Source organism: Trachurus trachurus, assembly GCF_905171665.1.
Source record: "Trachurus trachurus genome assembly, chromosome: 16".
NCBI classification, from domain to species: Eukaryota; Metazoa; Chordata; class Actinopteri; order Carangiformes; family Carangidae; genus Trachurus; species Trachurus trachurus.
The window spans coordinates 33204185-33229415 of record NC_139902.1 but is presented as its reverse complement, the minus strand read 5'-3'; the positions used below and the strand labels follow the sequence as shown (position 1 = coordinate 33229415).

The 25231-nt window shown below is 45.2% G+C and overlaps 2 protein-coding genes across 2 annotated transcripts; one reads left to right on the top strand and one right to left on the bottom strand.

Annotated features, from left to right (window-relative positions):
• Positions 1 to 9427: 9427 nt before the first annotated feature.
• On the bottom strand, positions 9428 to 16061 carry LOC310999825 (sialic acid-binding Ig-like lectin 15; the record flags this gene model as incomplete). The annotated part of the gene is made up of 5 exons (XM_083990391.1): positions 15990 to 16061; positions 15261 to 15641; positions 12761 to 13123; positions 9658 to 9714; positions 9428 to 9465 (listed from the first exon to the last, which is right to left on the bottom strand). Exons 1-5 carry the CDS (start codon positions 16039 to 16041, stop codon positions 9428 to 9430), a joined length of 891 nt encoding a protein of 296 aa, XP_083846517.1. The 5' UTR covers positions 16042 to 16061.
• Positions 16062 to 19235: 3174 nt separating this feature from the next.
• LOC310999824 (sialic acid-binding Ig-like lectin 15) lies at positions 19236 to 22758 on the top strand (the record flags this gene model as incomplete). The annotated part of the gene is made up of 3 exons (XM_083990390.1): positions 19236 to 19290; positions 20452 to 20841; positions 22331 to 22758. 3 exons carry the CDS (start codon positions 19236 to 19238, stop codon positions 22756 to 22758), a joined length of 873 nt encoding a protein of 290 aa, XP_083846516.1.
• Between the last annotated feature and the right edge of the window lie 2473 nt (positions 22759 to 25231).

Genomic DNA, 25231 nt, shown 5'->3' with positions numbered 1-25231 from the left:
CCTCTGTGTGACAGTTGACGGTTCCTGTCACTATGCCTCCAATTGATCATGTGCCCTGGCTACTTGGCCAAGGGGATGTCCCTTTGGGTGACTGGCAAGCGCGCATGACTCTGACCCGGGAGGTGTGGGTTCAATCCCCGCCTGGGCCCTCTTCAACTTGCCACATCTGCACCACCTCACTCACTCACTCACCTACACACACACACAGGACCCTCACACTCACCTTTCAGTTGTGCATTATTATTAATAATGAGCGATGAGTCCCATTGCCCCCCCCCCTCCGCACACCTGGAGCCCTGGTAGAATGTACGCTCTTCCTCACGTATTTTACCCGGGCAGCGATGCACCAATCTTGGGGAGCGCTCTGGGAGGGTCCCCTCTCTGGTTCTCCGGGCCTGGAGCTTCTGGGACTGGTTCTCGTTTTACAGCTGCTGCTTGCAGATGATGATAATATTTCAGTCATTTAAATGGATCAGCTGGACAAATTTTGATAAAATGTTAAATCTGGTGAAAATCAGAGGCAAAATCACTTCCAGCATCATCAGCCCGATGAAATCCCACAGCTCGATCCCCCCAGCTTGCCCCTGCCGCTGCTGGAGCAGAGCTGGACCCGGCCTGGAGCTCCAGTCGGACCGTGGTCCATGTCATCCCTCCACAGACGAACATGACCCGGGCGTATTATTGTCGGTGGGCAAGGGGGGGGGGGGGGGGGACGCGGAGCGGTTACCATCCCGCTGTCGGAGGAGACCGCTCTGCTCAGCGGGGCGGAGGAGCAGCGTGACCCGGGAGACTCTGGTGACAAGAGCCTTCGCCGAATTATTATTGTTAATGTTTTTTCTAATTAAGACATCCATTTTGGTGGTTTATTACATAATGCACCAAATTATTACATTTTCTTCATAAAAATGTGCAACACCCGCAATATGTAATAAGTGATGCAAAATGTAACAACTTATTACAAAATGCGGCAAAGTTTATTACATATTGCGTTCAAGATTTTTATTACAAAATGTGGCAGATTATTACAAAATGCAGCGTTATTACATAATGACGTGAAGATTTATTACATTATTACATAATGCGGCGTTACAGGGTTTTCTATGGAGTTATGGAGGATGTTGATATGATGCCATGTAAAGCTCTTTGAGACAAACTGTTAAAAACGAGCTATACAAATAAAATTGCCTTGCCTTGCCCAAAGGTATGGAGGACAGAGGGGTGAGTGGGTAAGTGTATGCACCAAAGTCTCAGCTCCACACAGGCCCCTCCTCTTTGACCATATATGGATTAGCTGGAAGTGATAGTCAGTTCAGTGTGAGCTTCAGGAACCTGTGGGGGGAGCTATGTATTCATTTACTGTCTGTTATAACAAGGTTATTTCATGTAGCTACAATTTACGGACGTTCCCTAAACGCCTCAGCTGCTGCAGGCTGCAACAGAGAGGCATCAAGTCAAGACAATTGTGTTCAACAGTGAGGATGATGATGGGGTGGGGAAATTAAGGTTTCATCATTTATTTTAGGAGCTGACTCTGCAGTTATTTCAAGTTGCCGTCTTATGTCTCACAGTCTGATCTGACATCAAGGTTTTCAGACAGGAAACTAAACTTAGACTCAAAGGCACAGATGATAACGACTCATGAATTCTGTGAGGATTATTTTTAGAAATCCGCACACCAGCAAAAGCTCCAGAGCAAAAATTCATTATCACCCAAGGGGAGTAACGTTTCGGGCTCAAGGACTTAGTATGAGGAAGGGTCCTCCATTGATCTGATTGGAGTTTTGTCTCCACCTGATCAGCTTCAGGTCTGATGATGTTTTTGTCGCCACAGCGCCGCCTGCTGAACAAGGGGAGTAACGTTACTCCCCTTGGGTGATAATACATTTATTGGTGTGCGGATTTTTCCTTTTTCATTATTGACTTTTTGTGTCCAGCATCCAGCGCTAAGATTTTGGGATGTCCGTGCTTTTTCTATGTTTTCAAGATTATTTTTAGAACCCCGCTCCTGTCTGGTTGGACAGAGACATCCTCCTGTCTTGTATATATCTAATCATACTGAGTCTGACAATGCTCTCATGTCCCACAGCATCCGAACGCCACTTCTTCCAAACACCAGGAAACATCACAACAACAAGAGGTGAGTTACAGAAACAAGCCTTTATTTAAAAAAAAAATAAGCATCAGTGACAAATAAGAGAAGAACAAATGGAGCTAAATATTTACAGACAACATCACATCCTCTACTTCAGGGTGACAGGTGTGTGTGGTGGGTTGTCCCTGGGAGATGACATCACTCACGTCTCACTCTGATGGCCGAGTACAGGACACCTGAAACAAGATGTCAGTTACCTGTCTGACTGATGTCATCAGCTCAGAGTCTCTGTGTGTCACACTCACCTGGCTCCTCCTCCTCCTCCTTCAAGGAGCTGCTCCAGTCAGCAGGCGGCGCTGTGGAGACAAAGAAAAACAACATCATCAGACCTGAAGCTGATCAGGTGGAGACAGAGCTCCAATCAGATCAATGGAGCTGAGAGAGAGGTGGACTCACAGGAAGTGTTCCTGATCAGAGTGATGTCAGAGTAAACCAGCTGAGCCTCAGCGTCGCCCTCAGCACCTCCTCCTCCTCCTCCTCCTGAAACAGAAACACAGACGTTAACTTTCAGCATGCATGGGGCGGTTTGCAGCCGAGTGTGAAGCAGCTGGGATGAGAATCAGCACCTCTAAGTCCGAGGCCATGGTTCTCGACCGGAAAAAGGTGGCTTGCACCCTCCAGGTCGGGGGAGAGTTCCTGCCTCAGGTGGAGGAGTTTAAGTATCTTGGGGTCTTGTTCACGAGTGAGGGGAGAATGGAGCACGAGACCGACAGGTGGATCGGTGCGACGACCGCAGTAATGCAGTCGTTGTATCGGTCCGTCGTGGTTCCCACCCTCACCTATGGTCATGAACTCTGGGTCATGACCGAAAGATCCCAGATACAAGCGGCCGAAATGAACTTCCTCCGCAGGGTGACGGGCGCTCCCTTAGAGATAGGGTGAGGAGCTCTGTCACCCGGGAGGAGCTCGGAGTAGAGCCGCTGCTCCTCCACATCGAGAGGAGCCAGCTGAGGTGGCTCGGGCACCTGTATCGGATGCCCCCTGGACGCCTCCCTCAGGAGGAGGCCCAGAGGAAGACCCAGGACACGCTGGAGTGACTATGTCACTCGGCTGGCCTGGGAACGCCTTGGGGTCCCCCCGGAAGAGCTGGAGGAAGTGTCCGGGGAGAGGGAAGTCTGGGGATCCCTGCTCCGACTGCTGCCCCCGCGACACGACTCCGGATAAAGCGGTAGACAATGGATGGATGGATGGATGGATGGATGGATGGATGGATGGATGGATGGATGGATGGATGGATGGATGGATGGATGGATGGACCATTCTGACATACCGCTATTCCGACATGTGAATGTCCCACCGTTCTGACAAGGGTTTCTAGAAGGAAATGTGCGTTACTCAACATGTGAGTCCCTTCTTTGCTGATAGAGGAATACCCACATCCATACATCATCCATCCATCCATCCATCCATCCATCCATCCATCCATCCATCCATCCATCCATCCATCCACTAATCCATCCATCCATCCATCCATCCATCCATCCATCCATCCATCCATCCATCCATCCATCTACATACAGTTACATGCTGTCATTCCGACATCCCACCACTTCAACATCCCACCATTTAGACATAGACTCCCTTCTTTAAGACATGCTGATAGAGGAATACCCACATCCATCCATCATCCATCATCCATCCATCCATCCATCCATCCATCCATCCATCCATCCATCCATCCATCCATCCATCCATCATCCACCCATCCATCCATCCACTAATCCATCCATCCATCCATCCACCCACCCCTCCATCCATCCTGCTGGTTTGGGTTACCGTCAGTAATATTTGACGATCTTCGTTGTCATGGTGACAATAATACAGCATACAGACTGAACTGCCTGCCTCTGTATTTATATTTGTCCTGTATTCATTTGTGTATTTCGTTTCCGTTTGTTAAATTGATTTTAATCTTTTTCTGTTGAACTTGTCGTGGTCGTTTTACTTCAGAACTTGAAATATGTGATTAAATAAAGAACACCCAAACCTGAACTTGAACACCTGAACTCACTGACACTGTTTCCTGCTGACGTCACCGTGCACACAGGCAGAAATAAAACTTTTTGCAGATGTGAAACTGGACGGGAAGTGAAAAAAGATTAATGAGGGTTTGATAACATACCGTCGTCTGTGTTTCCATTAATAGAGGTTTGAAGTCGAGCTGAGGAGAAAAAATTAGGAAGTGGTTAAAACCTAACTAAGGTCATTAGGTCCCTCCCTCCAAACCTGCAACCTGTTAACTTAGCTGTTTTATTTTCCGTTAGTTCACTTGCTTTGGTGTGGGCCGATTCACATTGCATTTTTTTTTTTTTTACAAGTGGACCAACTTTTTTGGTTTTGTTTATTGTGCAATACCAGTGACAAACATTAAGCAAACATAAATATAGGACACAGCACAAGACAGGAAAGACATGACACAGCAACACAGCAAAAAAGTAAATGGGTTGAGATTAATTGTGATAAGGAGCAAAACAAGAAAAGAAGAGAAAAAATAAGTAAATAAATTAGAAAATAAAAAATAAACATCAGTTGCCAATCAGTCAATAAACAACCAATAAAAACCATCCAATAAACACACAACCAGAAACACAGGCTGTATTGGTGGTACGTACTGGCCTAAAGGCAGTATGTAGTATGCAAACAAAGGCAAAATCTGCAGTATATGAAAAATTCCCGGATCTTGTATTGATTCAGGAAAATTCTCCAGTATGCATATGACCAGTCTACATCTTGTACTGTATCCCACAATGCAATGCAATGCAATTCACCCCTGACCTCCAACCAGAACCAAAGACGGTTTAGAGTAATGAAGTATCTTGGCCCTGTACCATAACCATGTTATATTTAAGCAATATATCACGACAGGCCGTGGTATATGCTCATTATACCACGGCTAAGGGGCGTTGTTCGGCCCGACGTGAATAATGACAATATGAGAGAGGAATACGCAATCAATTTCATGTAGTTTTATTCAACCAGAAATACATATTATCCAATAAAATAGCCTCACTGTGAAAAAAATAGTCCCACCTCTCCAGACGTTAGCTCCAAGTAGCTCTGCATCTCGTCTTTTCCTCCGCTTTTTTTCAGGTGAAAGTCAATGCTCAGTCCCCTCTACCATTGTTAACCCTCTGGAGGTGAAAGTTCACTTTAAACATGTGAATTCAACTACTTTAGTCCGTTTTTTAACATCGTAAAAACATCAACTGTCTTTTGCTACGGACTCCGTTGTCATGGATACATGACAACAACTTCCATTCATACCAGTCATACGTGCCTGAGGCGGAGTGATAGCCTACGCCGTGATAAGGCTTTAGAATAGTAGCCGTGGTATATGCTCATTATACCACGGTTAACAACCAATCAGATCGCCGGATTTCACCTTTCCGTTTTATAAAATGTAATAAACTAATGTTTTACACCACAGTTGTTAGACTTCATCAATGAGACCAACATTTATATGTTTATAATAATAATAATAACTGATGAACCATGACTGACCCTCACCTCTGTATCTGCGGTAGGCGATGATCCCTCCTGCAGAGACCAGCAGCACCGTGACCAGTCCACACACCACCAGTATGACCACCAGACTGTTCCTGGGGGGGTACGTCCTCTCAGCTCCGCCCACCGCGTTCTCCGCTCTGCAGGTGAGCTCCTCCCCCTCCTGCAGGTACGGCACAGAGCTGCTGACCCGGTACGGTCCTGACGGATCCAACACCACCTGGTTCTCCATCATCTTCCTGGAGGGGAGCAGCCAGACGACCTTAGGCAGAGGGTGACCCTCCACCTCACACTGCAGCCAGCGGGGGGCGCTGTCTGGGCCGGAGGGTGAGTCCACTACAGACAGATTCAGGATCTGAGGCTCGGCTGTGAACAGACCAATCAGAACATCAGGATGATGGTGAGACTCAGTTACATCTATTTCCTGCAGTTTATCGCCAACACTTCAAGTGTTTTTACTTCATTAAAGTCACATGTGCGTGATGTCAAACCTACGACTGTAAGCAGGTCACAAAAATAGAAACATGCACTTCCCCTGTGAACTGATCTTCAGCAGCAGCAGCTAATTTTTGTTCCTTTCTTTGTCAATCAGTCAACACCATCCACTGTGAGCTGCTCATGAAACTTAACTGTCTCCACTGATTACACGGAGGAGTTAACAAAATAAAAGTCTGTGTGTTATTGTTGATCTTCAGCCTCGTGTCTGAAAGGAAACTACAAACACTTAATCTAAGAATAATAATAATGAATTTACTTTCAGAGGTTCTGTATAAAGTCTTGTTGTGCATCTAAAGTCCAACAGACTCTGATGTCTGCAGGACAAACACCATCAGGTCTGAGGTGAATCTCACCTGTTACATGCAGCTTTGTGTCTTTTTGGTAGGCGTTCTCCTTGATGTCCAGCTCCACCCTGCAGACGTATCGACCGTTGTCCATCAGCTGGACATTCTTGATGAGGAAGGAAAGTTCCCCACGTCGAGGGTCTCCAGCCAGAGAATGTCTCAGCACAGAACCTGAGCAGTTGCCTCGATCACCTGTTGAGTCGTTTTTAAGTGAACAGGCGTAGACAAGCTGAGCTTTTTGATTTCCAGTCTGAGTTGCCAGCCACTTCACAGTGATCTGTCCTGAATAATCCTTCTGATCGGGATGAGTGAAGGAGCAGCTGAGGACGACGTCTTGTCCTCTGGAGACATTGACCTCTGGAGAGACCACCATGCTCCAGTCCACTGACAGAGACCCTGCAGAGGAAGATCACAGTTAATGTTGGTTCAGGCTGGACTGACGGTCTGAGGACACATGGCTGCAAAGTTCCCAACAACATGTCAGTAGATGGACGGGTTTCAGACTGCAGGAGCCTCTGGTTGATGCTTCATCATGAAGCTGCTCTGGGTTTGGACCATGGTACCAAGACCGGGTCTCCTCCTCTGGTCCAGACTCGTCTCTTTCTCTTTGTATAAACGTGTTCCTTCTTTCTGAGAGTCAGCAGTAGTTGGACATTGAGGACAGAGGAGACACCAGAGGTCCCATCCTGCCTGAACAGAAGGTAAAGAGTGTGAACTCACCTGAGACAACAGCAGACAGGAGGAGACAGAAGAGCTGAGTCTGTGGCTGCATCCTCCCACTGACCAGAGACTCTCACTCTACAGCTGCATTATAGAGGAAGTCTGGCTCCACGAGGCAAATATATTTCCTGTTTGAGGGAGGAGCATTTAAAGAAGACACACACACACACACACACACACACACACACACCTACACACACACACACACACACACACACACACACACACACACACACACACACACACACACACACACACACACACACACACACACACACACACACACATTCTCAGCTGTGTTGCAAACAATCTACAGGTCTGTCCTGAGAGTGGCGAATGGAAAAGGTCATAGGGTCACCATCAGGACCTGATACTTAGAGCAGTGTAAAAGAGAGTAAGGACAGCATTGGTCCAATGGAAGCGCCTCCTGGTGGAGGAATATGGGTTTTGCAAAAGCGCCCAAGAACTGACATCTCTGCATTGTTGGTGAATGAGCAAGTGTGGTGTTTTCAATAATTTAAGGACATTTATAGATCACCCACATTAATAACATCATTGAGGAGCCTTTACAGATAAACATTAACACATAGGCTAGTAAAAAAAATTATAAAAAAACTGTTGTCTACATTAATGTTTCAATCTACATTTTGTAATAAACAAATTATAAGTATAATTTGATATGACCAAGACACCTAAAAACAAAAACACGGCCGTTTTCATCAATTTACAAGCAAGTGGGCAGCACACATACATTGGAGTGAATGGGTTTTCTGGGCGCTTTTGCAATATCCATATCCTGCCACTAGGGGGCGCAAAACCCTTAAACCCTTAAACCCTTAAACCCTTACCACGGGAGTCAATGGTGGTGTCGTTACTCTCTTTTACAGTGCTCTAGTGATACTGAGCCACAGACTCAACTCTGAGGATTTAAAGAGGAACTATTTAGGATTGTGTCTCCAGAGTCCTAGTTCTGGTTAAACCAGTGACTAGTAACTAGTTCCAGGGAGAGTGGAGCGTCTCTTGGCTGAAAACCAACCTTGTAAGATCAGAGCCTCCGACCCGGTGTCCCAGCTCTCGTCTCCATGGCGACACCGCCACACAAACGTAACGCGCTAACCCGTAACCCGTGATCTCTTTTTGATGACAGATAAGACTACACAGATATACACATGGTAACATGGTAGATGATGAATAACATTATCCATCGCTCCATGGATTGATTTCTCACCGGCTTCATAGTTGAAAACAAATGCACATGAAGGAGAGGAGGGTTAGAGACACGGAGGAGGAGACACTAGACCCGGAGAGGTCATAAGAAATATATGCCCAAGCAGAATACATAGTAACTGTTGAAGGCATTAACATTTCTAATTTTCATTTCTAATATTTGTCTCTGCATCTTCAGGACACCAATTCAAAGCAGCCAAACTGTCTGCAGCAATTGGTTTGGACCTGAGAATGAGAATTTACACAGACATACAGGTGTGTGTTTGAGTAAAATGAGCACTTTTGTTTTATTCTACTGACAACATTATCTCCCAAATTTGAAATAAAAGTATTGTCATTTAGAGCATTTATTAGCTGAAAATGACAACTGGTCAAAATAACAAAGTGTTTTCGGGCCTCGATTATTAATAATAATAATGCAAAAGAAAACAAGTTCATATTCATTTTTAACTTAGAGTTCAGGAATCAACACTGGTGGAATAACCCCAATTTTAATCATAGCAGTGTTTTTTATAATCTTCATTAAATATGATGACATGATGAGTGCCTCATTAAGAAGAGTGAGATGAGCTTCTGTTGGAGTCCAATAGACACTGGAGTCAAACAGCTGCCAAACATGTAGAGAAGCTGAGTTATTAAGAATGTTTTTGGAGTGGTCTCTCCATTTTGTCCAGAGCTGTCCATCCACTTTATGTTCTTTCCGACAGAGAAGCACTGGAGCTCATCAGCACAGCGTCTCATCATCAGTCAGTACTGTATGTTGATAAAGGTCCATGATGGTGTCCGTTTGGTTTCTGTGGTTAAAGGAACGTCTTCATCACTTGTTTCATAATCTGTGTCCCAGTTCAGCAGCTGCTCAGGCGGCATCTGAAGGCCGATGTCACATCATTGCGACCAGGCCTGTCCCTGTCGGAGGCTCCTCTACTAAATCCATCCCTTCCTTTGCCGGTTCTAGGAGGACAGTTGTCCCTGAGAGATGACATCACTCACGTCTCACTCTGATGGCCGAGTACAGAACACCTGAGAAACAAGATGGTGACCTGAGATCAGTTACCTGTCTGACTGATGTGAGCAGCTCAGTGTCTGCAGATGGAAATTAGCTCTTGAGCTAAATCTGGTATATTTAGAACTAATTATTTAGTATGTTCATGAATATGCAGAGTCACATTACAGATAAACGGATAAATGAAATGAAAGGAGTGTCACACTCACCTGGCTCCTCCTCCTCCTCCTCCTCCTTCAAGGAGCTGCTCCGGTCAGCAGGCGGCGCTGTGGAGATAAAAACAACATCATCAGACCTGAAGCTGATCAGGTGGAGACAGAGCTCCAATCAGATCAATGGAGCTGAAAGAGAGGAGGACTCACAGGAAGTGTTCCTGATCAGAGTGATGTCAGAGTAAACCAGCTGAGCCTCAGCATCGCCCTCAACTGCTCCTCCTCCTCCTCCTCCTCCTCCTCCTCCTCCTCCTCCTCCTCCTCCTCCGTCCATCACTGCATCCAACAAGAAACAGAAACACAGACGTTAACTTTCATTTTCACAGCTAAGTCGTCATCATCATCTATTCATCATCCATCCATCTGTCCATCCACCATCAATCCACCATCCATCCATTCATCATCCATCAATCCACCATCCATCCATCCATCCATCCATCCATCCATCCATCCATCCATCCATCCATCCATCCATCCATCCATCCATCCATCCATCATCCATTAATCCACCGTCTGTCCATCCATCCATCCATCCATCCATCCATCCATCAATCCACCATCCATCCATCCATCCATCCATCAATCCACCATCCATCCATCCATCCATCCATCCATCCATCCACCATCCATCCATCCATCCATCTATCCACCATCCATCCATCCCTCATGTATCCATCCATCAATCTACCATCCATTCATCCATCCAGCCATTCATCCATCCATCCATCCATCCTCCATCAATCCACCATTCATCCATCCATCCATCCATCCATCCATCCATCCATCCATCCATCCATCCATCCATCCATCCATCCATCCATCCATCCATCCATCCATCCATCCTTTATCAATCCATCCATCCATCCATCCATCATCCATCCATCCATCCATCCATCATCTATCATCCAACTCTCTGTCTGGAATAGGAAATTGACCTTGGTTGCCGTGGTTACAGTGATACTGGTTTGGGGTACAGTCAGTAAAGGTAAAGGTAAAGGTAAAGGTACTTTATTTGTCACATATACAGCTAGTACAGTGAAATTCTTAGTATATTTGAAGATCTCCGTTGTCATGGTGACAGTAATAACAGCATACAGACTCAACTGCCTGCCTGTTTCCTTTTTTTTGTTAAAGCAGAAGTAAGCAGAATATTTGTGTTAATATAAGTCTTAAATAGTTCTATCTTCCGACAGCAATCACTTACATAGAGTGTTTGGTCTGAAACACGGGTCTGTCAGTCACTCTGCTCTGCTGTAAGCCGAGGAGAAAACTTTCCTTGTATCCTACAACCTTTATCCAATGAGGAGAGAGAACGGCATAAAGGGGCGGTCCTCTCTGTGTGTGCAGCCAAGGGATGCGCGTGAATGTGGTGACGTAGGGACGAGGGCGGGGGCTGCTAACTCCATCGGCTGACAATAGGTTAGCCAAAACCACCGGATCGCTTACTTCTGCTTTAAATGGATTTTCATCTTTTTCTGTTGAATTTGTCGCGGTCGTTTTACTTCAGAACTTGAAATATGTGACACTGTTTCCTGCTGACATCACCGTGCACACATACAGAAATAAAACCTTTTGCAGATGCGAAACTGGACGGGAAGAGAAAAGAGATTAATGGGTCTCATACTGTTGTCTGTGTTTACATTAATAGAGGTTTGAAGTCGAACTCAGGAGAAAAAATGAGGAAGTGGTTAAAACCAAATGAAGCTCATTCAGATCCCTCCCTCCAAAGCCACAAATACAAGACATATTGCTTTAAATGTTCTGTCTTGATGCTTTGAGATCTTCCTTGGTCTACCAGTATGCTTCCCTTTTACAACTTTCCCATTGTGTTTGCTCTTGGTCCAGATTTTAGACACTGCTGACCAGTTGGGACTGTTGCCATGAGAACACAAACAACCCAAAAGAAAAATGCAACAATTTTACCGGTTTAGCCGCTGAATATCAGTTATCAACAGCTCAGGACTGATCGACAGAGGGTTAGATAAGAACCTAAAATAATAATAACTGATTAAAGCCTCCCACACACATAAAGATAATCTGGCTGATTTTTCCCCGATTTTCCCCCTTCCGACCACGGACAGAAATCGCCCTATTATCTTAAGCTTTTAAGATTATTTTATGAGATTCTCTTGTAGTGTGTGGTGTCCCGACAACCGGCTCGGAAAACGTTCTGCGCCAATAATCGATTAAACATGTTCAATATTTACGATTGTTGGGGCCGACAATGCTCGCGAGAGGCCACTTCTCCGCACAACACCGGCAATCCCACAGAGAGCCACGGTGCAGCCCTGGCATTACATGAGGTTCACACAGACATTCACACATACACCGGGCGGCTGTGGTTCAGGAGGTAGAGCGGGTTGTCCACTAACCGGAAGGTCAGTGGTTCGATTCCAGGCTCCTCCTGGCAACATGTCGAAGTGTCCTTGGGCAAGACACTGAACCCACACTTGGTGTACGTATGTGTGTGTGAATGGTTAGATTTCTGCGCTGTCAAGCGCTGTATGAATGTGTGTGAAAGGGTGAATGTGACCAACAGTGTAAAGCGCTTTGAGTGGTCCAAAAGACTAGAAAAGCGCTATATAAGTGCAAGTCCATTTACCATTTACCATACACAGGAGATTTCCTGATAGCCGATAGCAAAGACGGTAGTGCTCATAGCCGGCAACAGCCGGCAATAGAGCAGCAATGTTTAAACCGTCATGTGACCGCCGCTCACAGCCCGTCACGTGACAGTGCACCCGGGTCCCTATTGGACAGCCGCTTGACTGCTCGGCGTCCAGAGCCACAGACACACACAGATGGGATCGTTGTAAAGGCTGAAGTGTCCCGCTTTCATTAAAAAAAAATTACGTTGCTCTCATTGTCCATTCCGGAAATAGACCCGAAAGAGTAGCTACAACAATACGGATCTCTTTCTGAGTTTTCTGACCGTGGGGTCAAGATTCTGAAAAATCTCAATGTGTGTGGTGTGCTGTGTTTGGAATATTGCAGCACACCACACACAATACGATCAAAACTGTTCATGTGTGGGGTCTCTCACAGATAAAAAATCGTTTGAGATTTGTGTGTACTAGGCATAACCATGACTGACTCTCACCTCTGTATCTGCGGTAGGCGATGATCCCTCCTGCAGAGACCAGCAGCACCGTGACCAGACCACACACCACCAGTATGACCACCAGACTGTTCCTGGGGGGGTACGTCCTCTCAGCTCCGCCCACCATGTTCTCCGCTCTGCAGGTGAGCTCCTCCCCCTCCTGCAGGTATGGCACAGAGCTGCTGACCCGGTACGGTCCTGACGGATCCAACACCACCTGGTTCTCCATCATCTTCCTGGAGGGGAGCAGCCAGACGACCTTAGGCAGAGGGTGACCCTCCACCTCACACTGCAGCCAGCGGGGGGCGCCGTCTGGACCGGAGGGTGAGTCCACTACAGACAGACTGAGGATCTGAGGCTCGGCTGTGAACAGACCAATCAGAACATCAGGATGATGATGATGGATGGATCTACAGCACCTTGCAAAAGCATTCATAGCCCTTGAACCTTTCCACATTTTGTCACGTTACAACCACAAACTTAAATGTATTTCATTAAGATTTTACGCAACAGACCAACACAAAGTAAAGCATAATTGTGAAGTGGAAGGAAATTGATACATGGTGTTGAAGATTTTTTACAAATAAAAATCTGAAAAGTGTGGTGTGCATATGTATTCAGCCCTCTGAGTCAATACTCTGCAGTTAACACTGCAAGTCTTTGGGGTTTGTCTGCAATTTTGGCCCATTTTTGCCCATTCTTGTTTGCAGAGCAGCGCTAGTTGACTCAGATTGGATGGAGAGTGTGTGTGTGAACAGCAGTTTTCAAGTCTTGCCACAGATTCTCAACAGGATTTAGGTCTGGCAGCACAATCATGTCCGTAAGTGAACTTGCAGCTGCTCTGGAGACCCGGCAAAGACAAAGATCAATGCCTTGCTTCCTCCATCATTCAATCCTGCATCTGCTTGAGTGCTCGTCCAAGAAGGTGCAAAGCCAGCCATAGTCTCTACAACATCAGACATCGGCCAGCTCGGAGGGGCACAAGACTGGAAGTTGGGGGCAGTTCTGAATGAAATGCTCTGCCTCCCATCTGGGATCGCCACAACGAACCTCAGACCAGATCTCGTGCTCTGGCCCTCTGCTCTGTGTACATCATAGAGAGGCCTTCAGATGCAAGAGCCTTCAGTATGCAGAGCTGGTGGCGTCTGATGCTAAACGGTGCGGTTGGAAAGCCAAGATTTGTCCAGTGGAAGTCGGCTGCAGAGGCTTCGTGGTCAAGTCATCCATCCGGCTACTTAAGGACCTTGGGATTCCAGGCCAAGGCCAACGCCACGCCATCAAAGTCCTTTTAGCAGCAGCAGAGCAAGCAAGTCAATGGCTGTGGGTGAAGAGGTGAGACGACTCCTGGGCCCCAAAGTAACACCAGCCATTATCCAACTTAATTCAAATACTAAACAGTTATGGTACACTCTTATTTATAAAATTTTTTACCTTGATTGTATGGAGCAGCTCCCAGTTTGCCCTCTGGGGTACTGCCATTCAATGTTGTTCAATGTTGTGTAGAGTTTGTGTGGATGTGCTCTATATGTTCTGTGTTTTTTGCCCTTCTGCAACATGAATTTCCCTTTGGGGACAATAAAGTTTGAAAGTTGAAAAAAGTGTTCAGGTTCATGTGCAGTGTTAGGTTTCCTCCACACATTGCAGCGTTTTGCATGTAGGACAAAAAGTTCAACTTTGGTCTTTGATTCGTTAAAAACATGAACATGAAACATAAATCCATCTCCTTCCACTTCACAATGATGCGCTATTTTGTGTTGGTCTGTCACATAGAATCCCAATAGAATACATTTAAGTTTGTGGTTGTAACGTGACAAAATGTGGAAAGTTAAAGGGGTATGAATGAATACTTTTGCAAGGCTCTGTACGTGACTGTACGACTGTAATTAGGTCATAAAAATAGAAACATGCACTTCCTCTCTGACTGACCTCCAGTGACCTCAGCAGCAGCTGAGCTGTCTGGTCAGGATCATTTGGTTTGGAACATTTTGCGCTAGAAAATGAGTCATCTACTGATAAAGTTTGATTACTGTTCAATAACTGGTCATATTTAGGTTTTTCAGAGTACAGAAGCCCTGAGGGACAAGTAGAGAGATGTTTGTTTTGGTTTTTGTTTGTTTGTTAGTAATAAGTATGTCCAACCCACTGTGAGCTGTCAATCAAACTTTGTCTCCAATGACTGCACGGAGAAGTTAACAAAATAAAAGTCTCTGTGCTGTTGTTGAACTTTAGCCTCTTGTGTCTGAAAGGGAACTACTAATGTCCTTGCTTTCAGAGTTTCAGTATAAAGATGTGGTGATTCTGTTTGTGCATCTAAAGTCAAACAGACACTGAATATTTTTCTGCTACACACAAACATGTCAGCTCAAGCTTTACTTCAATCGTCAACACAGATGCTGCAAGAAAACAAACGTCTGATGTTTTCTCTTCGAACAATAAAAACTCTTCAGTCGTCTGCAGGACAAACACCATCAGGTCTGAGGTGACCACAGGTGAGTCTTACCTGTTACAAGCAGCTTTGTGTCTTTTTCATAGCTGTTACCCGAGCCGTCCAGCTCCACCCTGCAGAAAAACAGACCGTTGTCCCTCAGCTGGACCTTCCTGATGAGGAGGGACAGTTCCCCACGTCGAGGGTCTCCAGCCAGAGAATATCTCAGCACAGAACCTGAGCAGTCTTTCTGATCACTCGAGTCGTTTTTAAGTGAACAGGTGAAGAAAGGCAGACTGTCTGGTCCTCCAGCCTGAGCCAGCCACTTCACAGTGATCTGTCCTGAATAACGCTGCTGTCTGGGATGAGTGAAGGAGCAGCTGAGGACGACGTCTTGTCCTCTGGAGACATTGACCTCTGGAGAGACCACCATGTCCCAGACCACTGACACAGACCCTGCAGAGGAAGATCACAGTTAATGTTGGTTCAGGACACATGGCTGAACACACATTCCCAACAACATGTCAGTAGATGGACGGGTTTGAGCCTCTGGTTGATGATTCGTCTCTAGAGGAGCTTCATCATAAAGCTGATCTGGGTTTGGACCATGGCACTAGGACCTGGTCTCCTCCTCTGGTCCAGACTCGTCTCTTTCTCTTTGTATAAACTTGTTCCTTCTTTTTAAGTTCAGACTTCAGAAACTCCTTTAATTCTCAGTGAGTCAGCAGTAGTTGGACATTGAGGACAGAGGAGACACCAGAGGTCCCATCCTGCCTGAACAGAAGGTAAAGGGTGTGAACTCACCTGAGACGAGGGCAGACAGGAGGAGACAGAAGAGCTGAGTCTGTGGCTGCATCCTCCCACTGACCAGAGACTCTCACTCTACAGCTGCATTATAGAGGAAGTCTGGCTCCACGAGGCAAATATATTTCCTGTTTGAGGGAGGAGCCTTTAAAGAAGACACACACACACACACACACACACACACACACACACACACACACACACACACACACACACACACACACACACACACACACACACACACACACACACACACACACACACACACACACACACACACACGCACACATTCTCAGCTGTGTTGCAAACAATGTACAGGTTTTTGTCCTGAGAGTGGCGCCAAAGGAAAAGGTCACAGGGTCATCTTCCCGGGTCTTTCACAGGATTTAATTCTCATCCCTATATTATACTGTAGTTCATATGTGTATTTGTCATATGAATACATTCAAAACAATGCTATTATGTGAATGTCTATGGCTAAGGATGATACTCTTTATTGCACATCTTTGTTTACTGCCCACATGTGGTGTTGTTAGAAGCACCCGAGGATCACGGTGGCTGATGACAACAGTATGAAGCTGCTGCAGCTCCAGTGAAGGCCATGTGTTTGTTAGTACTACTAGTACTACTTGGATACTAGGTATCAACCTGCTCTGCTGTTTTAAAGAGGACATTTTATGACAAAATGACTTTCTGAAGGCTCTTTAACAGATATCTGGGCTCCAAAATGTGAGAATTTACAAAAAATCTGTCATTTTCAGCCTCCTTAGGTGAAATCCACGTGGTTTTGTTTCTCCAGCTGTTCCTTCAGGTGTCTGACAAATGATGCCATTAGTTTTGCGAAATTGCCTCGGAACTGTTTTAATTTGTGGAAAAGGGGCAGAATACGTCTCCTCAAAGAAACTTGATTCATCAATTTATGTAGACGCCTCCAAGACAGATTGGCAGAACACAAACACACCATCCTGGAAATGTCAATTACCCCATGGCCAAACACTATCTTGAGTTCCATAGCAATAATCCCTCTACGTTGCAGGCCTTAGATCACATTCCATCCTCCATACGCAAAGGTGACAGACAAAGAAAACTAAATCAAAGGGAAGTTTTTTTGGATCTATAAACTGCAGGCTACAAAACATCCAGGCTTGAATGAAGATTTAGACTTCTCTGTTTTTTTGTGAGTTCTGCTTTTTCCCTTGGATTTGCCCTGGTATGTTTTTAGTCCATGATTGTATTCATTGTGTATTTTGTTGCATTTGTTGTTGTACCATTTTTTGTTGTATTGAATGTTGTATCCCAGGATCTATTGTTGTATTTTTATTATCTGCACCCTTTATGCATTTGAAATGCATCAATACTGACCATTGGTTTTTCTTTATTTGGCCTTGTTACCTGTGGTGATAGCCAAGCCCCTTAGATTTAGATTTTTAGATTTAATTTATTTGCACAATTTAACAAGAAAGAAAAACAGCATAAAAACAGCAAACCAGATGTGCAGGTGAGATTAAAGAAACCCAGAGGCGTTTATAAGAGAAATCTCACCTCATAAAAACAAGAGATAAAAGACCACAAAAATAAGAATAATCCTTCTGCAGGAGTTGGCTGCTGACAACACCCACTCTGGGTCACAGCAATCGAGTGGCGACTTGTCATTGGCTATGGCTAAACACCAAGACAAAAGACCTTGGTATATCTGAATTATCTGTTTGACTCCCTGATGAAGGCTTGATGCTGAAACGCATCGCAGTCATTTTAAACATGTCATTGTGACAATGCCAGATTAATTAAAGGCATTTTTATTAACTCCAGGGTGCCTTGAGCCCAATTCCAATCCGACCCCTCACGGACTCACTGACTTAGAGGCGCGTTCACGGGAAGTCCGTGAGTGTGTGAGGGCTGTTCCGTTGTCAGATCATCAAGTCAGTGAGTCAGTGAATGAGCCCTTACTGTCCCCTTACCGTAAGTCAGCACCGATGCTGACTTTGGGTAGGGGAATTACCCACAGTTTATAGCGTTGTGAAGTCAAACACATGAGATGCCGTCGGAACGCAAGTGTTAAAAAAAAAAAAGTAAATTACCACACGTAGTCAGAGAGAGCTCCGCCGGTCTCTTTATTGTTAATGGACAAGAGCAACAACCAAAAAAAAGAAAGAAAGAAAAAAAAGAATAAGTTTACTGTCAGTATTAACGTGCAGTTTGTGATTATTGATGATGATTTTATCAGATCTGATCCGGGAACATTTTGTTTTGAGTCCGTCCACCTCACACACCTTGTGCGCGTTGAAAGTACGGTAAATTATCGGCCCAAGACCGGAGTCAACAACATTTTGTTGTCAAGGTAACGTGTCGTGAGAGTGTGTAAGTGCTGTTCCATTCATGTTTACAGCATCTGGACCCTCACAGACTCTCACACTCTGTCACTTAGAGCTGACGTCACTTTAGTCAGTGAGGGTTCAGGGCCTGAGTCTTTAGGGGGCAGATTGGAATTGGGGGTTGGAGTTTTTCTTTGTTTTTCCACATCCCTTGGATCCCTCTCCAAAGACCACCTCTAGTTTTGAGAAAGAAGTCCACGTAGCGCTCCTCGTTTTTGAACATTTGACATCATCGCTGCCTTAACAAACCCAGGACGCAGCTCTGTCTGATTCTCATCCAGACTATGGATCCATTGGCGAACACGTCTGTATGGGACACACTGAACACATTGTGAAAGGCTTTGGATATTTTTTTGCTTGTTTGTTTTTTTCTTTTTTCTTTTAAATTTCATTAATCAATAATTATTTTTACCGCTGTTTTTATACTGTGGTCTGGATCTCCCTCAGTCTGAAATAAAGAAATCTATCCATCCACTCATCCCATCTTTTCATTCATTCAGGTCGTTGGTGGAGAAACATTGAACACCACAGTGCTGTTCCTGACTCTGACCAGCAGAGGACGCCACCGAGCTGATTGAAAAACCTTCACTGACAAACAGGAGACTGGACTGAGGTCAGTACGAAGCTCAGGAGACGATCAAACTGATCAAACTGATGAAACTAATTTACCAGCTGACGATGAGGATGACGACTCTTCTTCACTGGAAACAAACAGATCATCTCCAGACTAAGAATAGAAGGAGAACAACAGCAAAAAGAAGAAGAAGAGGAACGGGGGAAACACACAGAGCTGAGTCTGGAGGCTCTGAGTCACACACACACACACACACACACACACAGATTTACATTAAACCTTGTCGTCTTCAGTCTCATCATGGTCGTCTGGTCGTTCTGTCGCTCTGTGATTCTGCTCTTATCGGCTTCAGGAGGTGAGCACACACACACACACACACACACACGGTGACTCCTGTGTAGTTTGACCTTTGACCTCTGTGGTTCTGTTGCTCACAGACAGACGGTCCAGTCTGTAGACTGAAGGTGAATTGATTGTTTTGATTCTCCTGTTCTGAACTGAGCTTCTCTTGTGATATTTGTTCAGATGTGTTTTCAAACATTTAGATCAATAATATGTTGATTGATTCATTGATTGATTGAGTCTCCTCCTCCTCCTCCTCCTCCTCCTCCTGTTGGACCAGTCTCAAACATTTTACAAACTTTTCAACATCTGGATAATGAGTGTTAAATGTGACTGTGAATCACACTGAAGAGGAAACAACAGGCAGCATGGACACACTCACTGGGGATTTATTTGAAAATGTGGTGTTTGTGTTGTTTTCTGTGCTGTTTTTTGTTTCTTCAATGTCTTTTGAACAGCCAGACCTTATTAGGAACTACAGTTTTGAAACTTCATTAAAATGTTGCTCCAATACTACTGAAACTTATGTCCAAATGAACTCATTACAAATTATGAAGTCCATCACACTCAATTTTGAGAACATGTTGAATTCTGCTCTCATAGGACTGCAGTCAATGTAAGAGTGGCATTTTTAAACATCACATTTTCTCTTATGAAGAAAAACACTTATCTTTACGAACAAATCACCAACATTTCCATGCTGTCCAGATGCAATTTATGTATTATCAGATTTTTGTTTAGATAACAGAATTCAAGACATTTTGACAATCACCAAAAAACATCAAAATACCTCCATGATTTGGACGGACCAGTAAGAGGAGCTTCCGCTACAAACAAGCTTGAAATATAGACTTATTTAATTTTTTTCGGAACAATTTCGCATTTCGGGACTTCAATACAAGACGGACATTACATACGAGCAGCATGGAGGTATTTGGATGTTTTTTGGTGTGTCTTTTTGTTAAGAAGACAGTTGGTATCCATTTGCAACCGTTATATGGACATGCACTGCTACACCGAGACCCCCTGTAACTCAGAGAAGCCACGGAGGACTCTGAAACTTCTCCCAGCCCTTAGTCCACATGAGGGGGAGGAGATAATGAGTTTCAAATTTGTTTCAATTTTGAGTGAACTATCCCTTTAACTCTCTCTCCCTGTCTGTCCCCCCCTCCAGCCCTGGGCTCCGGGGACGACGGCTGGTCCATGAAGGTGCAGCCGGAGGTCCGGGCCATGGAGGGCTACCCCGTGGTGCTGCCCTGCACCTTCAGCCACCCGCAGCATTCCCAGCATTCCTCGCTGCAGGTGCTGTGGCGTCTGGGCCACGGGCAGGGCGCCGTCGTCCTCTACCGCTGCAGCAGCCGGTCCGCGGCCTCCGCCTGCGAGCCGGGCCCCCAGCAGGACCAGCGCTACCGGCTGGAGGGAAACCCCCGAGAGCACGACCTGTCGCTGCGCATCAACAGCGCCACGCTGCAGGACAGCGGCCGCTACTACTGCAGGGTGGAGGTCCAGGGACGGGAACACGTCAGCTTCGAGGACAAGATGGGGACCAGGCTCCGAGTGGAAGGTACCGGTCTGGGGCCTTCGTAACGCTACGTCGTCCTTAAAGGGATAGTTCACCAAAAAATGAAATTCAGTCATTAGTGACTCCCCCTCATGCTGATGAATACTCTGGAGTAGTTTTTTATTCCTCAAAGTGCATCTGGAGACCCGGGAGGCCGGTTCCTAGTCCAACCAAAACTTTATATGAGAGTAATAGTGCCCGACACAAAAACGTCTATAAAACTACACAACAACCGTTTAATATTCCTCCACACTGCTCGTCCACTGCAATCCAAGTGTCCTGAAGGGAGATAGTCCAGAGTTTACTGGAAACAACGTCACTGAGGGCATTTTTACAGCCTACACAGTCCTTGATTAAATTTGCCTGGGGCGCACTCTCGCAGTCATGCCATGCACGCGTGCATTGTTCCCGACACAAAAACGTCCATAAAACTACATAAAAACTTTGAAAGATTCCTCCACACTGCTCGTCCACTGCAATCCAAGTGTCCTGAAGGGAGATAGTCCTGAGTTTACTGGAAACTACCTTATTTAGGCAAGTCCGGTCACGTTTGCGTGCACCAGGAAAATTCAATTCAGGAATGTTCAGGCTGTAAAAATGTCCTAAATGACGTTGTTTCGAGTAAACTCTGGACTATCTCCCTGGAGCGTAAAAATGTTTTAGCAATATTTGAGATGGCGTTTCCATTAGCAGCTTTTTATATCTATTGATATTTAGGTTCTGTGCATCTCCAGTAAGCCTGTAACGATACATGTGTCGAAAACGAAACTGCGACACTCGAAGATATGAACCTGTGTCGCCAATGAAATGGCAGAACCGCGACACATCCATTCCAACGCTCCGTGCCTGTTTTTTTGCTTTGCCCCCTGGGTATATAGCACATGAATCGAATCGTGTATCGAACCGTGGGTCAGAAATTGAGATACGAAATGTTGGTGTTTCCATTAGCAGCTTTTTATATTTATTGATATTTAGGTTCTGTGCATTCAAATCAAATCAAATCTTTATTGTCATATGGGGGTCATTCCTATGTTCCCACATTTCTAACTTTTGTTGTCACTGAAAATTAGGCCGTATGTTCCCACAGCCCTTTGGTCCCACCATTGGTTGGGTTTAAGCAATGAAGAAAAGAGTTGGTTAAGTTTAGTAAAAAGACCCGGTAGACAGTCCAGATAGATAGAGTCCAGATAGGTAGAGAGAGTCCAGTGGGAATATAGGGCCTAATTTTGAGATAGAGTTAGAGCTGTGGGAACATAGGCATGGACCCATCATATGCACCGAAGACAGCGTCACACAGTACAATGAAATTCTTACTCTGTGATACCTCCGGCAACATTAAAAAGCAAGTAATAATAAAAACAACACTAGTTAAATAGACAATAATGAAATAAATAGTTCAAGAGCAGTAATAAATGATGCAAAACAATAAAAAAAAATTTCCAGGAGTCATGGAATCAGCATCACCACCACTCACCTGTTTTCCTGTGTCCAGCTCCTCCAAAGATCCTGGCTCTGGAGGTGGAGGGTGGGGAGCAGTCCGGCTACCGGGCTCTGTGCCGGGTCCAGGGCTCGCCGCTGCCGGACGTCCAGTGGCTCGGCCCCGACGAGCTGCTGGAGGGTTCGCTGGTCGGCTTGCTGGCCCAGGGCACGCCGACCCACTTCCACACGGTGAGCCAGCTGAGGGATGTGGAACCGGGCCGGCACTACACCTGCAGCGCCTCCAACCCGCTGGGCAAAGACCAGGCCGCGCTCTACGTCCTAGCGCCGCAGCCGCCCCGCTCCGTGGCCGCCGGGGCCTCGCCCCCGCTGCTGCTGCTGCTGTCCCTGTCTGTGGGGGCAAAGGTCATCCTGCTGGTGGGGATGGGGGTGTGGATGGTGCAGGGGGGGGCTCTGCAGGGAGTCGGCTGCTGGTGGAAGTGACCTGCACCGACATCATGTGATAAATACTCTCTACTCTCGGTAACACTTTACTTGAATAGGTATTCATCAGATTGACATAACACTGTCATAACTACCCTTGAATGTTCGACAGGCTTCCTCGCTTCCTGTTTTTAAATCTCTTTTAAAAACGCATTTTTACTCCCTTGCTTTTAACTCACCTTCATTTTTATTTTTTTTATCTGTCACTCCCTATAAAAGCACTTGCAGTGAGCTGGTCTGTTCCTTTACTCTGTCCATGTCTCGTTTCCTTGCCTTTTCTTGTTTGTTTTTAAACTTTGTGTTTATCTGTTTATGTCTTTTACCTTAATCTTTTTATGTCCCAATGTAAAGCACTTTGGCTTCCCCTGTGGTTTTTTAAATGTGCTATATAAATAAAGTTGATTGATTGATTGATTGATTGATTGATTGATTGATTGATTGATTGATTGATTGATTGATTGATTGATTGATTGATTGATTGATTGATAACCATGACATAACAGCTGTCATAAACATCAATGAATACTTATGACAGCTGTCGTTAAAGCAGAAGTGAGTGATCCGGTCGTTTTCGCTAATGCTGCGTTCCAGGCAGGCTTTTGAAATCGTAAATTACAGCTTCAAGTCACAACTTACGACTTTGTAGCGTTCCAGGCAACCCACTCGTGTTTTTCCGACCTGTTTTACCGGTGAAAGTCACTATAACGGCCACTCGTAACTTCCGACCGGTGAACTCGTACCAGATCGAACTGGTACCACTTCACGGTCGGAAAAATACGAGTTTCCTTGAACGCACCATAACAGTCCTCGTCGCTACGTCACCACATTCACGGCGTTCCTTGGCTGCACACACAGCCCTGCATGCCGTTCTCTCTCCTCATTGGATAAAAACTGTAGGATACGATAAATGTTTTCTCTTCGGCTCAGAGCAGAGCAGAGGGACTGACAGACCCGTGTTTCAGTCCAAACACTCTATGTAAGTGATTGCTGTCGGAAGATATAACTATTTAAGACTTATATTAACACAAATATATCACTCACTTCTGCTTTAAGTGTCATTCGGTAAGTTATGTCACTTTTGATGCAAAGTTGACATTGTTTGAGATGTTCTTGTTCTGACAACTTGACATAAAGACATTTTAAACTGTCATAGCAGACCTAATGGACAAACTTTTAAAAAATTATGTCAAGTTCTCATAACAAAAACATCTCAAATAATGTCAACTTTGCATCAAAAGTGACATAACTTACTGAATGACACTTAACGACAGCTGTCATAAGTATTCATTGATGTTTATGACAGTGTTATGTCAATCTTATGAATACCTATTCAAGTAAAGTGTTTCCATACTCTATGTAACCCCCCCCCCCCCCCCCCCATTGATCCTCACAGTAATATGTAATATGTAATAACAGCTGTATAACAGAGCTGGGGTGTTTTAATCATGTGTTAAAAAAATGTCCAATAAAGTTTCAACACACGGGTCCTCAAGTGAAATCACTCCTTTTCAAAACCTGTGCAGAAAATTCATTGGTCACCCTTTAATTATGTGAAAATGTCAAGAAATAGCCACGAAATAACAATTAATTGCATCATAATGTCTAGAAACAGCCTAGAAATAACAACTGATTGTGTAGAAATAGCCCAGAAATAACAGTCAATTGCAAAACACTTGGTGGAAAAAAATTCTGGCCTGTTGTTTACGTGTTAATCTGACTTTATACTCAGCTGTTATCACATTAGCTGGTTAGTTGTGCTCAGTGATCTTGTGACCTCGGGTCTCCAGCTGCTCTGGGCTGCAGAGACGGAGCAGTGGCCGATGGTTTGATCTGAGAGTTGGAGCTAAACCGCAACGGGCCGTGGTGTAGCTCAGCTGGTAGAGCAGCGTCTCATGAACAACAACAACTCCACCCCTGGCAGCTCTTTGCTCTGTCACTGCCCATTTCCTGTCTCTCTCAAACAGCCACAAAAAGCCCCCTAAATTATCGCTAATTAGACGGACCACGTCTAACTTCCTGTCAGCCGATGGAGTTAGCAGTCCCCGCCCTCGTCCCTACGTCACCACATTCACGCGCATCCCTTGGCTGCACACACAGAGAGGACCGCCCCTTTATGCCGTTCTCTCTCCTCATTGGATAAAGGTTGTAGGATACAAGGAAAGTTTTCTCCTCGGCTTACAGCAGAGCAGAGTGACTGACAGACCCGTGTTTCAGACCAAACACTCAATGTAAGTGATTGCTGTCGGAAGATACAACTATTTAAGACTTATATTAACACAAACATTCCACTTACTTCTGCTTTAACATTAACGTTGTGCCACATACCTATGTAAACATCGCTAGCTAACACTGCTATGAGTAAAATTCAAGGGGAACGTACCTATGTTCCCCGCTGTTGCTGGTCGAAGGACTCTCTCTACTTATCTGGATTCTCTATCTATCTGGCCTGTCTATCCTCTGGTCTTTTTACTAA